The sequence below is a fragment of the Carcharodon carcharias genome, chromosome 1 (genome assembly GCF_017639515.1).
Source record: "Carcharodon carcharias isolate sCarCar2 chromosome 1, sCarCar2.pri, whole genome shotgun sequence".
Lineage (NCBI taxonomy): Eukaryota > Metazoa > Chordata > Chondrichthyes > Lamniformes > Lamnidae > Carcharodon > Carcharodon carcharias.
In genome coordinates this window covers 42,704,511-42,721,624 of record NC_054467.1, presented here as the reverse complement: position 1 = coordinate 42,721,624, position 17,114 = coordinate 42,704,511, and the positions used below count along the sequence as shown (strand labels likewise).

Here is a 17,114-nt window from a genome sequence, read left to right as displayed (position 1 = left end):
TACTAGTTTTAATGTTCTCCTGGAAATGGATCAAGATTTAAATTTTGAACAGAAAAAACTTGCATTAAATTATCATAATGAAACTTCATCAATACTTTAGGATGTCAGCTAATCAATATTAATATTACATCTTTTGTTGAATTTAATACTTACAAAATTATGTTTATTTTATTTTCCCTGAAAACATATTACTGAAAACAGCCATTAAAAAATTATGTTGAAGGCTCCCCTTGTTTTCGTTTACTCTCTTTCCTGCCTTCCTGCACCCCTTTCCCATCCCCACTCCAACTCTAATTGTCCTATGAATGAAATACATTTGGCTACCTCACACTGAATTTCCAGTAGTCCATGAGAATGCAGCATAATACTGCCAATAAATAGGGCAGGTGATTTTCTGTTGCTCAGAAACTGGCGTTTAACTGTCTGATTCTTTTTACACAAAATTGCAATATATGGGAAGCAAACACATGTAAGTATAGTACTTTATAGTTTCCTGGAGCAATATATTGTGGAACCGATTATGGTTAAAGCTATTTTAGATCTACTGTTATGCAGTAGGGCATAGTTAATTTGTAAACTCATAGTAAAAGATCCACTGGGGAAAAGAAATCAGGCTGGATTTTACAGCATGCCATTGTCCCTACTGCCCCTTCCCACCACCCCCCCAGTTAAAGGTCAGGGGGCAGCCCACCCAGGCAAAGTGGCCAATTGACCATTATTGGACTGGAGCCAGGGTTTCTGCCCCTCAGGGACAGGAAGTCCTGCATCAGAGACCAATCGGAGGCTGGCATCTATTAAGCACAGGCATGCTGCTAGGGGCAGTGGCCACTGCACTTGGATGATGAGGAAGCGAGCCGCACTGGATCAAGTTGTAAGTATCTGGATGTCTCAACGGGTGCCAAGCTGGCAGGCCTTGGCAACGTGGGTGGGGTTTGGAATTTGAGAGGCCACCGGGGTTGGGGAACCTTGGGAAATGGGTTGGGGGGTGGGGGTAATACTTTGGGGGAACTCTCCAATGGGTCCCAAGTGCCAATTAAGGAAGGACTTGCCCCCGCCCTACCATGCATGGGCTAGCTGCATGGCATGGGCCTCTCCTGCTACTGGTTAAGTTCCAGCAATAGCAGGATAAGACCCTAAGTAGGTAAATTGCTGTTAGGGGCAATGGGTTGTCAGTGAGCAGGCTGCCCATTGAATTTTAATTGTATCGCCGCCTTCAAACCTGTCAGTGGGGTAGCGTAAAATCCAGCCCATCATCAGACAATCGAGTTCCATATTAAGTTTGAAAGTAATACATCCCTGTCCCAAACAAGACTCTGTTAGGGCAGAATCTTCGGCTCAGTGAGCAGGGGTGGGGCCTGCTTGCTGAGGTGTAAAATGACGCAGGGTGACATCGGGCGGGCGTCCCAACGTCACCATGCGTCATTTAGATTTTCTGTTTGGCGGGCGCGCAGCCGAGTCAACTGCGCACCCGCCGAACTGTCTAAGGCCTATTAAGGCCATTTCAAAACTAATTAAGGTAATCAGCTGAGCTGCCTATCCAATGTTAAGGTTGACGGGCAGGTGAAGAGCTCAGGCGGCCTTCGCATTTTTCATGGAACCTCATCCACAGGTGGGATGAGGTTTCATGAATGATTTCAGATTTTCAGAAAAATTTTTATTAAAATGAATGCACATGTCCCAGCTCATGTGACAGTTTCACATGAGGGGATATTCATAAAAATTTTCTCGCCACTTTATTACACTTTTTAGACTTAAAACTAATCTCCCTGAGGCACTTCTGTGCTTCAGAGATTTCTGTGCTCTTTCGCACACATGCTTCTGGGGGCGCCTCACGCTGGGTGGGCCTTAATTGGCCTGCCCACGTAAAATGGCAGCTTGGACCCGATCAGGTGTGCCGATTGGGTCTGCGCCCGTCTGCTCCCGCACCACCCGCCCAACAGGCAGAAAATTCTGCCCTTAAACTTAAACAAAATCAATGCCTTAGGTATGAAGGAAGAGCAGGCTAAGGTTGATTAGTTAAGTAGACTAAAAAGTGTGGCAATAAATAAAAAACATTTAAATGTAGACAATAGACCTAACAGTAAACATTTAAAGAAAAATTCAAAATGTTCGACAAAAAATATATTATATTAATAATCAAAAACTCAGCAAGAAAGATCCAACAATGGCTTACTATGGAACATAAGGATAACATTAAATTAATAGAAGAGACTTACGATGTGGCAAGGGATATTGATAAGCCTGAGGATTGGGAGTGTTTTAGGAACCAGAAAGGCGAACCAAAAAGTTGATAAAAAAGGAAAAAATACAATATGCAAGTAAACTAGCCATGGATATAAAAATCCCTTGTAAGAGTTTCTACAAATATATAACAAGGAGATTAGCTAATGTGAAAGTTGGTGTCTTAGAGGCCAAAATAAGAGAAATTATCATGGGGAATAAAGAAATGGCAGACCCATTGACTGAATATTTTGTGTCTGTCTTCACAGTAGAAAACACATATTACATATCAGAAATAGAGTATAACAAAGAAGTTTTAAAAAAGCAAGAAACTCAACCAATTAATATCAGCAGAGCAAAAGTATTGGAGAAATTTACAGAAATAAAATCGGATAAATCCCATGGATCTGATGGCCTACATGCTAGGGTTCTAAGTGAGGTAGCTATAGAGAGAGTGAATGCACTGGTTAAGATTTTCCAAAATTCCCTAGATTCTGAAACAGTCCATGCAGATTGGAAGTTAGCAAATGTAGCTCTGCTATTAAAAAAGGAGGGAGAGAAAACAGTGAACATCAGTCATCAAGAAAATGCTGAGATGTCTTATTATGGAAGTCTTAAACAGTGCACATAGAAAATCAGGGTATGATCAAAGTCAACATGGTTTTATGAAAGGGAAATCATGTTTGACAAATTTATTGGATTTCTTAGAGTATGTATCTAGTAGGGTAGATAATAGGAAGCCAGTAGATGTGGTATACTTAAATTTCCAAAAGATTTCGATAAGGTACCACAAAAGGTTTATACACAAGATAAGGGCTCATGGAGTTGTGAGTAATATATTAACATAAATAAAGAATTAATTACTGGGCAGCAAGCAAAGAGTAGGGATAAAGGGATATTTTCAAGTTGGTAGACTGAGACTAATGGAGTGCTGCAAGCATTACTGCTAGAGCCTCAGCTATTTGCAATTTATATTAATAACCTCGTCGAATAGATGAAGAGTAATACATCTACGTTTGCTGACAATACAGAGTTAGATGGGAATGTAAGCTGTGAGGAGAACGCAAATAGAGGCTGTGAAGAGATATAGACTATTATGACATAGCCAATGGTAAAGGCTGAGTTATTCAAATCCCAGAGGGAAACTTGAAACAACTGTCATAATCCATTTTTGCAATTTGTAGTTTTGAGATGCAGACTTTAAATTCAGTAGGGATAAGGAGTTTCATGGTTTTTATATAAAACTAAATTAAACATTTAATAATTTAACAACAAATTAACCACCTTAACATGGCTACAAAGTACTACCATAATAACTTTTTAACAAATCCCCAAATTAATCACCCTAGGTAAATCTCCACTAACGCAACAGTAACCCATAGACTTTAAATAGACACGAGGCAAAGCACATTTGACCTTACAAATTCCAAATGAGGTTCCTTTGCAAGTTGGTTGGAGCCATACAGGCTGCTTAGGTCTTAAATGCCTCTACATTACACACACAAATTCCGTTCTTTATATACCTAGTTTTCCCTTTGAGTGTAAATTTTCCATTGTATCACTAGCTCTTTTGAACTTCAGCTCTTCTAGCAATAAAACCCCTTTCGTAGCACCAATTGTATTAGCAAGCTGAAAAAAATAAACATTTTTTAGCTGCTTCTAGCTAGGTGCAAGATTTTACCCACAGCCTTGAATGGTTTATTCAACAATTTCCTTATTGTTCTCTTTACTGTTCGCTGAATTAACATCTCAAAACCGCTATACATCAAAGGACCCAGACTAGCTTGCTTTAATCCAATTAAGACACACACAGACACTCACCTAGACACAGAATTCTATTTTAAAAAATAATTTCCAATAACATTATACATGTTAATATCTCTTCATGACAAAGACAAATTAAGTGAGTGGCAACAGATGGCAGATGGAGTATAATGTGGGGAAGTGTGAGGTTATTCACATTCATAGTAAGAATAGAAAAGCAGAATTTTAAAGTTGTGAAACTTGTAAATGTTGAAGACTTGGGTGTCTAAATAGAGAAAATAGAAAATTAGCATGCTGGTACAGCAGTAAGGCAAATGGCATGTTGGTCTTTATTGCAAGGGGATTGCAGTGCAAAACTCAAGAGGTCTTTCTACAATTGTACAGGGCCTTGGTGAGACCACACTGGAATGCTGAGTATATTTACATAAGGATATCCTTGCGTTGAATGTTGTACAGTGAATGTTGACTAGATTAGTTCCTGGGGTGAAAGTGCTGTCCATTGATGAGAAGCTGAATAAATTGGGCCTATACTCCCTGGAGTTTAAAAGAATCAGAGGTGACCTCATTGAAACATACAAGTTTCTGAAGAGGTTTGATAGAATAGACCTATGCTTCCCAAACGTTTTCCACCTGTGACCCCATTTTAATGCTTGAACATTGATGCAACCCCAGAGTGGGAAAGGTGGGGGGTGTTGCTGAGCGGGGATGGGGTCGGTGGTGGCATAGGGCAGAGAGTTGTTGAGTGGGGGGGGGGCGGGGGGGATTTTTTTCCCCCAGAATGGCCTGGAGGCAGAGATATGAGACCTTGGAGTTCAGACCTCCAAATCACAGCACACGTGCATATCACTGGGCCTCAGAACTGGTCCCAGCGCTGTTCTGCCAGAGTCACTAATGCACAGTCGCCATTACTGCCTCAGAGCTTGTGACCCCCATTCACTCAATGGGGTCATGACCCACGATTTAGGAACCCTTGGCGTAAACACTGAGAGGTTGCTTCCTCTGGCTGCTGCAGAATCTAGAGCACGGGCATGGTCTCAGGATAAGAGGCTGTTCATTTGGAACTGAGAAGAGGAGAAATTTCTTCACTCAAAGTATTGTGAATCTTTAGAATTCTGTACCTCAGAAGGTTGTAGATGTTCCATCGTTGAATGTATTTAAGGCTGAGGTAGACAGATTTTTGGCCTCAGGGGGATCTAGGCTTATAGGAGCGGGCAGGTTAGTGAAGTTAAGGCCAATGATCAGCCAAGATTGTTTTGAATGGGGGAGAAGGCTCAAGGATTCTTAATGGTCTATTCCTCCTATTTCTTATGTTCTGTGAGATTTTGAACAGTGCTTTTTTGAGATTGAGATTAAACTATATTTGTGGAGATAAATGCTCTACATTTTGTCCTATCTTTTTGTAACATATCCTGAAATGCTTAATAGGTGACACAGCTTCTGTCCCTCAGCACTGATTTTCGTGAACTGCATAAATACAGGTATTTCCCGAAAAAGAAAACAAAGGCCTGTCTTTATTTGAGCTTTCAAGTTGCTGTGAAGTAATTACTGAATTAATCAATGTGAAAGGGGCAGCATAACTCAAGACGGTTAGATGATCTTACCTCCAACCATATTAAAACCAAATGGGGGCGGCTACCTCCAAGAATGCAGTGTAAATGCAGTCCCATGTTAAACCAAGTTTAAGAAGTTGCTAGGCAGCACACTAGATGTCTTTAAAAACATGTCTCTCTGATTTGCTTTTGGTTCAGTCCCTGAATTTCTCTTGTCCTTTTTCTCATTGTTGAGCAGCTTAGGCCGTTCTAGTGAGATATTACAAATGTAAACTCTTGTACAAGTACCAGTCTTGAGCCATTAACTAGTATAAGACCATTCTAGGAGAATCAGTCTGGAGCTTTATTTGAGATGTTTTAGTTGAGATGTTTCAGCTAAATTCCACTTCTGTTTGCTAATGAGCATAATTATTAGAGTTTAATTTTTATTTTCTGATTTGATAAGTTTGGCACAATGCCTCTTTCATTCTGCTCCCAGCTGGGAGCTGTAGTCCTGCTGGTGGTGGGGGGGAAAGGCGGGGATGGAATTTCAAGATTTTATGTGTAATAGTGCGGCATATAATAATGTCAGGATAACTAACTGAACAGCCTAGAAAAAAAACTTTCACTATCTTGGTAAGATTAAGGAAGAAGTCAAGTCTATTTATTCAAAGTTCTCCCCTACTTCATAAATAAAAAAAAAACTTGTCATATTCTGAGCTGCTGTTTTTGTAATAGTTTTATTACCTGGATGGAGATCGTTGAGTCAAATCCCCCTGTCTGCTTGGATGCTCTGGTCCTACCATCAATACACCCAGAGCAGCTGCAGATTACAATGTTGGAGGATAACATGGTACTCGGTTTTGCTTAATCTGCAAAACTAAATGTTGTTTCCCACTCCTCTTGTAATTTTTCGTGCCACTCTTCCCCCAGATTCCCTTAATCTGCTATGCCACACCATGAACATTGTCCTAATGAAAGAAATATACTTTGACCAGTTCTGGCCATCTGCTGCTTTACAATGAGACAGCTAAGAGGTGTGAATGTATATGTTAGGCTTGTTCACCCTTCAATACTTTTCCTCACAAGGAAACAACTGTCCTTTATTTATCTCTTCCAGTAACTTGAGTAAAATCAAAAGTCTATTAGGTGGATCTCAGTAAATAAATCATACTGCTGCATGCTGGTTCATACACTTTATGCTCTTGCAGAATTCTCAAGACATTTCCTTTCACCCTTTGCAATAAAAGAAGGTTTTAAAAATGGCTCTATTAGTTCCTAGGATATTTTTGGATATTTATTATAGGGCATAACAGCTGGTGATACAATATTCCAGATGAAAATGTCAGGAAATATTAGTCGTCTCCACGTCTTGAAAATAAGCATCTACTATCTGCATTAAGCAGTTGAACAATTACTCATTGTAAAGTATTGTGAATTATTATTAATCAATTAATAATTGTAAACTCAAACTACAGGAAAGTGTAAATTGAATTATGGATCATTTCTATTTTCAGTCTATTTCCTGCTATTTGCTCTTATTTGTGTTGGAAAGAGTTCCCAGATGGTTGGTGTAAGATTTAAAATGTTAATTCGGTTAAAAAATTAGTTGTTGCATTGATATAATTCTTTATCTTCCTCTTAGAGGACAGTACTCACTTCTTTCTTTTGCACCATTGGAAGCAGACAACTGGTTCCCATGTCTCACCCAATTTTGTTGTTAATTGTCTGCAAGGAGATGCACAAGAGCAGGCTGGCAGTGACTATTACTGAAGACTCCCCGTTAACTTTGTTCGGCATGTGCATGTTACAATAGATTTGAGATTAACAATTTTGTACAAGATTGCAATTGCAAACTCTCATCCCACCATCTGTGTCATGTTGGTCTGACAATATGATCTATTTTATTGGTTTATTACACATGGGCAATAGAAGTTTGGAATAATGGCAACCACATTTTAGCAGGTGGTTATCATTGGTTGAAACTATTAGTGAAACATGTTCTGAATATAGAGATAAATCATACTGACACATATTACAGTAATATAAGAAGTCTTTACATTATTACATCTATATCATCACAAAGGCTTCTGTTAATGTAACAAGTACAAATTTGTATTTGTGTTATAATCATATAGTGGGAGTATGGCTTTCTGTAAGTTGTTATATAATTAAATTTTCCTTTTTACTTCATTAAAGCTGAATGATACAGCTTTGGGCCTTACAAAGCAAGCCAGCACACCAAAGGAAGGGTATTTTCAGGTACTGGTTAAAAATCTGTTCTGCAACAAAATCAATTGCTTCATGAGGAAATCTCCTTGAAATTCTATCAACTTTAATCTATGCAAGTTCAACTTAACAGCGTTTATGTGGTGTGATTTCAAGTTTTTACATTGAATATAGCCAGTTGTTTATTGTATAATCAACATGTACAGCAACACCAAACTGCTTTTGCATCACAACAAATGTGTTGCAAATGTAGTGTAGCAAGTCACTGAAAAACATTTTGTAGCGTTTGTATTAGAAAAGCAGTTTTAAAGTATCATTAAATAATCATTAAAATATGGTTGCAAGGGATTTATTTTAACTGCAAATGAGATTAGTGATGCACTGACAGTATCATCTCATTCAAAAATGAAATTTATTCATGCTCCATAAATGCTCATGAACTTGTATGGCACTTGCTTATTAACTAACCCATACAATTTCTTTGATCTACAGGCAATTTTAATTAGCACTGAATTTGCTTCATTTAATCTTAATCTCCATCTTCATGATCTAGGGTTAGGCAAAATTTTTATTTGGCTTTGTAATGAAAGTTGGGAACCATTGGCATACATTCGGAAATTTACTTAACCACATGCTTCGCTTTCATTGTATACTAATGTTATTTTTCATGTAGTATTGTCTAAATGGACAGACAGATATTTAATGCTGCATTTCTAAACAAAGGGCGACCTGGCCTTCCATTGGAATCAGAGCCCAATGCATACACTTTGTGATAGTGGTGGGATTTCTGCAATTGGCCTCAATGTGTCAGGCAAGGAGAAAATAAGCTGGGGAATTTGCGCTGATGGATCCTTGCTGGAAAGTGCTTAAGTGTGAATGTCAGATGAGAACAGGAATTGGAACTGGCTTAACCAGACATGATCAACGATTTGCGAACTTTATTGTTTAGGCGCATGCACATATGCTGATTTGACCATCAATTTGACATTGAATTGTACCCCAATATATAATCCCATTCAGAAGAGGAAGGAGAGAAACTTTGTACTGATCAAATTTCCCCTTAAATTAAGCAATGATCCCCAGTTTTCCCTCAGTTCGGAGCACCTTATTTTCATAATGAGCAAAATATTGTTTTTTTAATTCAACTTCCACACCGATAGTAAGGATAATGAGATCACCATGGAGAAGAGAGAATTTTTTTTTAAACAAATGCACTTTTAGTTCTTTTCCTCTTGTAGGTAACAGTCCTATTGCTGTCAATGTACTCTTGGAGAAGTTTGTTCTTGTTGAGAGATTCTTTATTGAACATCAGTACAATCAAACTTTTGAATAACAATCCCAGTTTCTCTAGTCTCCACATAACTGAAGTCCTTCAGCCCTGGGACCATTCAAGTAACTCTCACCTGTATCCTCTCTAAAAGCTTGACATTCTTCCTAAATAGTGGTTCCCAGAATTCGCCACAGCTGAGACCTTAGCGGTGTTTTTAAACATATCAGAAAAATCAGTGGTTCCAATATTACTGACCCCTGGGGCACACCACTGCGCACTTCCCTTCAGTATCAAAAGTAACTGTAGTATTATTCTCTGCTTTCTGTCCTTAGATAATTTCATATCCATGCAGATACTGTCCCTTTAATCCCATAAATTTCAATTTTGCTAACCCTATTATGTGGTGCTTCATCGAATCCCTTCTAAAAGTCCATTCACAACGTCAACCTCACTACGCTCAGCAACCCTCTTTGTTATCAATCAAGTTAGTCAAGCACATTTGTCTTTAAAAAACCTTTTCATCTCTTTACCCAAGTGCCAATAAATTTTGTTCCAGATTATTGTCTCTGAATGTTTCCCCACGAGCAACATTAGTCTGATTATCCTGTAGTTGCCAGATTTATCTCCCTCCCCTTTTTTTGAAAAGAGATGTACAATTTGCATCTCTAAATTCCTCTGCAACCACTCCCACATTTAAGAAGAATTGGAATCTCTAGCCAAAGCCTCGGCAATTTCCATGTTACTTTCCCTGCGACTTAGTGTATATTCCATCTGAACCAGGTGACTTTTTCTACTTCAGTAAGGAGGCAAAAGTTTTATTCTCCTACCTTGTGTTTCTTGGACCGTAAAGAAGTATCACGTGATTGAGGTATTGGTTCTATGGAAAATAATCATAAACTTTCAATACTCAAACAAATGATCTGTGGGACGTGTCTCCAATTTACTTCCTGCAGCTGGAAGTACATATCTAGGAAATTAAAATACACTCCGCTTGTTAATTGGTTCGTTTTGGGTCTATACACAGAGGATTCCGTTTAATATTCAAGACAATTTCTAAGCTCTTGGAGTAGTTAATTGCATTCAGAAAACCATTTTTTTCAATCTAGTGGTTTAGGACAGCAAGTGCTCCAACATTGCAAAGAGCACCAAGTGAGTTTGCAGTTACTCAGTACTACAATGCCAGTCCTGTACTACTTTTCTATATTCATGTTTGTATGTGGAGACATACAATAAATAAAAAATCTTAGCTTTCTGCTGTTGGTTCAGTATTTATATATAAATGCCCCTCCCTGCCTTCCTTTCAATTATTCTTCTGATCTGATGATGCTTGGGTGTACTTTTAGTAGTTCAGAGCAATACTTGTATCTTGTACACCTACGCTTAATGTTTCTTTTTCTGGTCAAAGAACTAAAAGTGCAGTTGAACATGAGTTACAAAAGGGTGTAGAACTCCTGACCAAGACAATAACACAATAGAAAGACAGAACCTGAAGTTTTAAAAGTCAGATGCTTAATTGATTTTTCCCACCAATCATTTGACGTTAACAATATCCAGATGTCCAGCTTTTCATTAGAATTGAACATTTTCCCTTTTTTCTTTAGCTGTTATGCCCATTAAGGTAAGGGGAGTTTGCTGCAGAATGGAGCATCCACTGTGAACATCAAGCATTTCAAAGTCAGTCTGATTCAGAATAAGGTTTTCTCTACTCAACCAGAACAACCAGCCTTAGAAGTGCACTCTCCATTGCACTAATATTACATTTTTTAAATTTCGCACACTTGCTATCATGTGCCCTCTGAGTGAGATTAATATTTAGTCAGGAATTGTGAACCATTTTGTTCTCAAACTCATGGCAAGGAGCACTTGCATTGAAACTGCTCAAATTAATTTCACTCAAACCTCTAATAGATGACTTTTTTCAAAGAATAAAGAAATAAGTAAATATACTCGTGCTAGATAATGTAACATATATATTGCTGAAAAACAATTTGAACAACAGGCTTATATAATCTGAAGTGTCACGTCAGAAAACAAGTTTCAAGTCACAGTATTATTTATATTGGTTGCAAAATAGGATATAGTTGATTTTCAACAAAAAGAATTGACTAATGAGATATTAATGACAACTTTGATAAAGGACTTAAACTTCCACTATCTCTAAAGAGGTATTTTAGATTGGCAGCAGACTGACCCACATAAGGTTTGTTCCACCCGCTGTTACAGATTTTAGAAAATGTCAAAGTTGGTGAATTCATTGTCAAATGTATCATTGCTCATTCCATATTACAAAACCATTCTGTCTGCTCAAGTAAAGCATGGATGGTGATTGGGTTCTAATATAAACTAACATGAGAAAGTATTAATGCATGCAACATAAGTAAAAGTAATTTTGAACATCTCAATTTCTTTCCATGGCATCAGTTCCCTGAGGAGACAGAATTGGATATGTTATCAATCACCGTTGATAGTCCATCTCATTTCTCACCCATCAGTGAACGTTCAGTGTTTAGTTCACCCAACAGGCCATATGTCGTTCAACAAAGACTTGCCTTCCAGCTTGATGACGCAAAGCGAGAAGACAGTTTGTCATCATCTAGTGAAGAATCTGACCGGGATGAAGAGTATGAAAAAGAAAAACCACAATACATCAGGAGGACACCGTAAGCACTCTTTGTCTTACTCAAAATATTAAATAATTGGTTCTGGAATCTTTTGAGAAGAAAGTTTGAAAACATTAAGATAAACTGTAGAATTTCATTAGGATAAATGTATCTATTTTCCGTGTTTCCCAGTTTATTTACAACAGTTGCATTTAATCCAAAGGTTAGGAAGACTGCTGTTGAAACCAGCAACGGATTTGTACTGTAATTTTGTTAAATTTCATTTACCATTGAGAAAGAGCAGTCAGAGAAGACGTGAAAACATTAAAAGATACAAAACAGACTTAAAAATCAGAATGAACACAAAATAGTAAATATTTTGAATGATGTCTTATTCAAGTATTGACAAAGGGAAAGCACAAGAAAGAAACCCTCTGCAAACAGAGATGATTCTAATCAGTGAAAGAAAGACTTGCTATTATGACACAGCCGATGGTAAATGCTGGCAAATTCCAGAGGGAAACTTGGAACAAATGTCATAACCAATTTTTGCAATTTGTATGTTTCGAGATGCAGGCTTTGAATTCAGTTATAATAAGACCACCGAGTCTCAAGGGGTTTCTATAAAACTAAATTAAACTATTAATTAAAAGATTGTAAGCACATATATATGTCTACAAATGACTACAATAAAAACTTCTAAACTAAATCCCCTAATTAAACTGACTCTCAGTCACACCTCTGTTAAAGCAACAGTAAAACACAGATTTAAACAGACCCCTGGCAAAGCACACTCTGGACTGTTGCATTCAAAATGAGTTTCTTTCAGTTCTTGGTCCTTGCAGACAGCAGCTTGAGGCTTACAGGCTAGAGACTTTATTTCTTAGAATCCTTCTCCTTTTACCAACACCCTTCCCTTCCATTATTCATGTTTTCCTCTTTGAATGCAAATTCTCATTGTATCACTTTGCTTTTTGAACTTTACTTCTTCTAACAATAAAACCCTTTCATAATACCAATTTTATTAGTAAGCTTTAGAAAAAGTAAACATGTTTGGTTTCTTCTGGCTAGGTGTAATAGTTCACCCATTCTAGTGAATGGTTTATTTAAAAATGCAAATTTCCCCCTTTACACTTCACCTTGTAACTTCCCTATGTTTATCTAATTAACATTTCAAACCTACTTCTCTTCTATACATCAAAGCCTCTGGACCAGCTGGCTTTAGTCCAATTAACACACACACACACACACACACACACACACACAGACACCACTAGAACTCTATTTTAAAATAATTTCCAATAACATTATACACATTATTCTATCTTATTGACACTTGCATTTATGTAATGCCTTTCGTGACCTCAAGACATCCCAAAGTGGTTTACAGCCAATTAAGCCCTTTTGAAGTATAGTGACTCTTGTAATATAGAAAAACAGCAGCCACTTTTCATACAACAAGCTCCCACAAACAGCAATATGATATTGAGCAATTTGTTTTTAATGATGTTGATTGAGGGATTAATATTGATCAGGACATATTGAAATTTGAATTTAGGAATTAATACCAGGTATGTGTTTGAACCAACAAATACAGTGGTTGCTTTTTTGCGCAATTACAACAAAAATGTTTTTATTTTCAAAAAATGGTTGCGCGTTACATCACTTAAGATGGAATTTAGTGGTGGGTGTCAGGGACTGTGGAAGTTCCAACATTCAACCAGAAAAAACAAATAGGAAATTGAGAGAAAAAACACAACAGCTCCTGAGGGCCTCCTGTTGTCGGCACATGTGGAGTACTAAATGAACAGCTGAGGTATATAATATGTTTTCTTTGTGCAGTCCTTTAAGACTAATTAATATTATTTAATCCCAACCATTAAAGAATTTATTTTCTGGTATTGCTCAGCTCTGGCTTGCTGAATCTTGGAAGATTTATCAGAGTTGAATGACATGAAATAACCTTTCTCCATTGCCAGATTTCCAGGGGCAAGTTTGATAATGACCTGGATTTTATAGTAATATTGAGGGTGAAATGGTCTCCTGTAAAATTGACAGTGATATCCGCACATGTATGGTGGAATGCGGAATTCCCTGCGGACTGCAATCAAATAGAACTCACTGAACTGATAAGAATGCGCCCCTTTTTGTTATTACTTGCACTGTAAAGTATCTTGAAAAGTTACACTGTGTTAAATGAGGTGTAACTGAGTTTTTAAGTGACTCTGTTATATAATTATTGCTGAAACAGATCGCCGGCCCTGACAAACTAATTTTTTATTTGTGGTATTTTAAATTTCTCCATTATGTATTGAATTTTTTTGTAGCAGTCTTTTAAATTTTTAAAAATTTGTTTGATACTTCAGCTTCTACCTTAGTTCTATTGTACATCTGAATCATTTATTTCGATCTCTGTAAAAGTTCATTAAAAGTAAAGGATAATTAGTGCATTTTACACCAAGGTTTATTGTCTGTGAAAATATTTCAATGTGATTGGCTGCTTACCCTGCCTATACCACTTTTGTTAGATACCTTGAGATCCCCTTGACTTGGTGCTAGATTCAAACTAACACCAGGAAAGAGGAAATGTATGCCACAGAGATTGCAAGATCTTAATGGGCAGTTTTCTTTGAGGTGAGTGGCAAGTTCTATCACTTTACAGCTGACTTCAAAATCCGGACCCATCTTTACAAAATTCAGATCTGACAAAGCTTTGTCAAGGAACTGCAATTCGTAGCCAGCGAAGAGAGGAAGTCCATCGAAAGTTGGATTTTTTTTCAATTGGCTCTGAAAATCCATTCACTTGTTTATCATGGAGGTAGAGCATGCGAAATGAAGCCTTGGCTATAGAGCTGGTGTTGAAAGTTTAAAAAGATAAAAGTCCTAGGTTAAAATTGCTTCAAACAAACACATTTCCAAGGATTGATGTTATTTAACCCACAGTGCTGAGAGACACTAGGTAGGTGATTTGTGAATCACTGACGGTCATGATGCAGGAGCCATTGGACACCGGGAGGCACTAGTAGATGAAAAACAAGCTAATGTGATACCCAAATGCAGAAAGGGGTCAAATCCAACACGAGCAACTACATCAGTGTTACTTGCAATCCATGTAAAATAACGGAGTTGATTGTTAAGAAAAAGCCTGAGGATAATAAAATAATAACTTAATAAACAGATTCAGAAGAAGTCCCTTCTTAACCAATCTCCTTGATTCATTTCTGGAAATGACAACAGATGGTTTGTGGAAATACTTATCTTCAACTTATAAGAGGCATGAGTCAAACTGAAAGCTGCAGGGATTCCGACTGGATTCTAGGAAGGTGTAAGAAATAGTTTGAAGGATATAAAACAATGAAGAGTTTGACGAAGAGTCATACGGACTTGAAATGTTAACTCTGTCTTCCTCTCCACAGATGCTATCAGACCTGCTGAGTTTTTCCAGCTATTTGTGTTTTTGTTTCAGATTTCCAGCATCTGCAGTATTTTGCTTTTATTTTAGTGAAGAGTTTGTGTTCTTTTTGTTATGTAGGCTGAGGCAAGTAGTGATTAGGGTGCCCCGGTCCTCAATATTAGAGCCATTACGATTTCCAATTTACACAATGACTTGGATTCAGGAATTCAAATGTAAGGTGGTCAAAATGAGTACGGTCACCAAACTAAGGATGGAGGCATATGAAAAACAGTGCAAAAATTAAGTTAACAATGTACTTAAGTAAGCAAAATCATTCCAGATAAAGTTTTATGTTCACAAGTGTAAGGTGCTGCACTTAGGAAAGAAAAAACATACGCTCCACCAGTAATGTCGAAGTTGCCAAGGATGAAGACCAAAGAGACTTACAAGCCTCACTAGACTTGGCTTAATATGTGCAAATAATGTAAAGCAGGAATTGAACAGAATCAGTAAAAGGTTGAATTGCTGTGCCAAAACAGTAGGGCCTGGGTTTTACTTCTGGCGGGTGGGCTGGGCGGGCACGGAGCCGATCGCCACCTGTGATCAGCTGCGCTCCGCCATTTTACACAGTCAGGCCAATTAAGGCCCATCCAGTGTAATGCATGGCCAGTGGCACTCAGCGCTATCTTTGCGGGCAGGGGAAGAAGGGAAAGTCGGGGCCTGCATTCTTTCGCGCACGTGCACAAAAGAGCACAGCAATCTCCCTGAGGCACAGAGCTGCCTTGGGGAGATTGAATAGTTGTAAAACATTTTAATAAATGAAGTAAAAATTTGTTTAAACATGTCCCCTCATGTGACACTGTCACATGAGTTGGGACATGTATCTGAAGTTGGGAATATTTACTTATTTATTTTATGAAAGCTTCAGGAAACCTCATCCCATCTGCGGATGAGGTTTCCAGAAAAATGCGAATGCTGCTTGGGCTCTTCTGCCCGTCAACCTTAAGGTTGGGCGGGCAGCATTCTTAAGTATTTTAGTTAATCCCTTAATGGCCTTAATAAGCCTCCGGTGTGCACCCTCCAAACGAAATATTGAGATGACGCGCGATGACATCGGGACACACGCCTGACATCACGCATCATTTTACGCATCGGTATGTTGGGCACGCCCCTGCACGCTGACCGGAAGATTCGGCCCTAGATGTAGTTTATGATTGTTGTGATCAGCCTAGATAATGCTTCAGGTTTTTTTCATTCATTTTCGGGATGTGGACTTCACTGGCTAGGCCAGCATTTATTGCCCATCCCAATTTCCCTTGAGAAGGTGGTGGTGAGCTGTTGTCTTGAACCGCTGCAGTCCTTGTGTGTAAGTACACCTGCAGTGCTGTTAGGGAAGGAGTTCCAGGATTTTGACCCAGCGACAGTGAAGGAACGGCAATATATTTCCAGGTCAGGATGGTGAGTGGTTTGGAAGGGAATTTCCAGGTGGTGGTGTTCCTATGTATCTGCTGCCATTGTCCTTCTAGATGGTTGTGGGTTTGAGAGGTGCTGCCTAATGAGCCTTGGTGAGTTTCTGCAGTGCATCTTGTAGATGTTACACACTGCTGCCAAAGTTCGTCAGAGATAAAGGGAATGTAGCTTTTGGCAGCGCAGGTGGATATGGTAGTCAGGAAGGCACATGGCATGCTTGCCTTCATTGGCAGGGGTATTGAGTATAAAAGCTGGGAAGTCGTGCTGTAGCTGTAAAGAACCTTGGTTAGGCCACACTTGGAATATTGCATGCAATTCTGGTCGCCACATTACCAGAAGGATATGGAGGCGTTGGAGAGGGTGCAGAGGAGGTTTACCAGGATGCTGCCTGGTCTGGAGGTTATTAGCTATGAGGAGAGGTTGGAGAAACTCGATTGTTCTCACTAGAGCGATGGAGATTGAGGGGCGACTTGATAGAAGTTTACAAAATTATGAGTGGCATGGACAGAGTAGATAGTCAGAAGCTTTTTCCCAGATTGGAAGAGTTAATTACTAGGGGACATAGATTTAAGGTGAGAGGAGAAAACTGTAGAGGAGATGTGCGGGGCAAGTTTTTTACGCAGAGGGTAGTGAGTGTC

General features: G+C 38.5%; 1 protein-coding gene across 8 annotated transcripts in view; it reads left to right on the top strand.

Moving 5' to 3' along the window:
- kiaa1109 (KIAA1109 ortholog) overlaps positions 1 to 17,114 on the top strand; it is a 527,093-nt gene that overhangs the window by 417,315 nt on the left and 92,664 nt on the right. For 6 of the 8 annotated variants that reach the window (XR_005944164.1, XM_041196846.1, XM_041196853.1 and 3 more), the window contains 2 exons: positions 7,713 to 7,775; positions 11,434 to 11,672. Coding sequence is in view for 7 of the 8 variants with exons in the window: in XM_041196846.1 (XP_041052780.1) it covers positions 7,713 to 7,775; positions 11,434 to 11,672 (302 nt within the window). In the remaining variant the exon portion in view is untranslated. The remainder of the gene's footprint in view (positions 1 to 7,712; positions 7,776 to 11,433; positions 11,673 to 17,114) is intronic. The other 2 variants (XM_041196895.1, XM_041196863.1) reach the window with 1 other exon arrangement.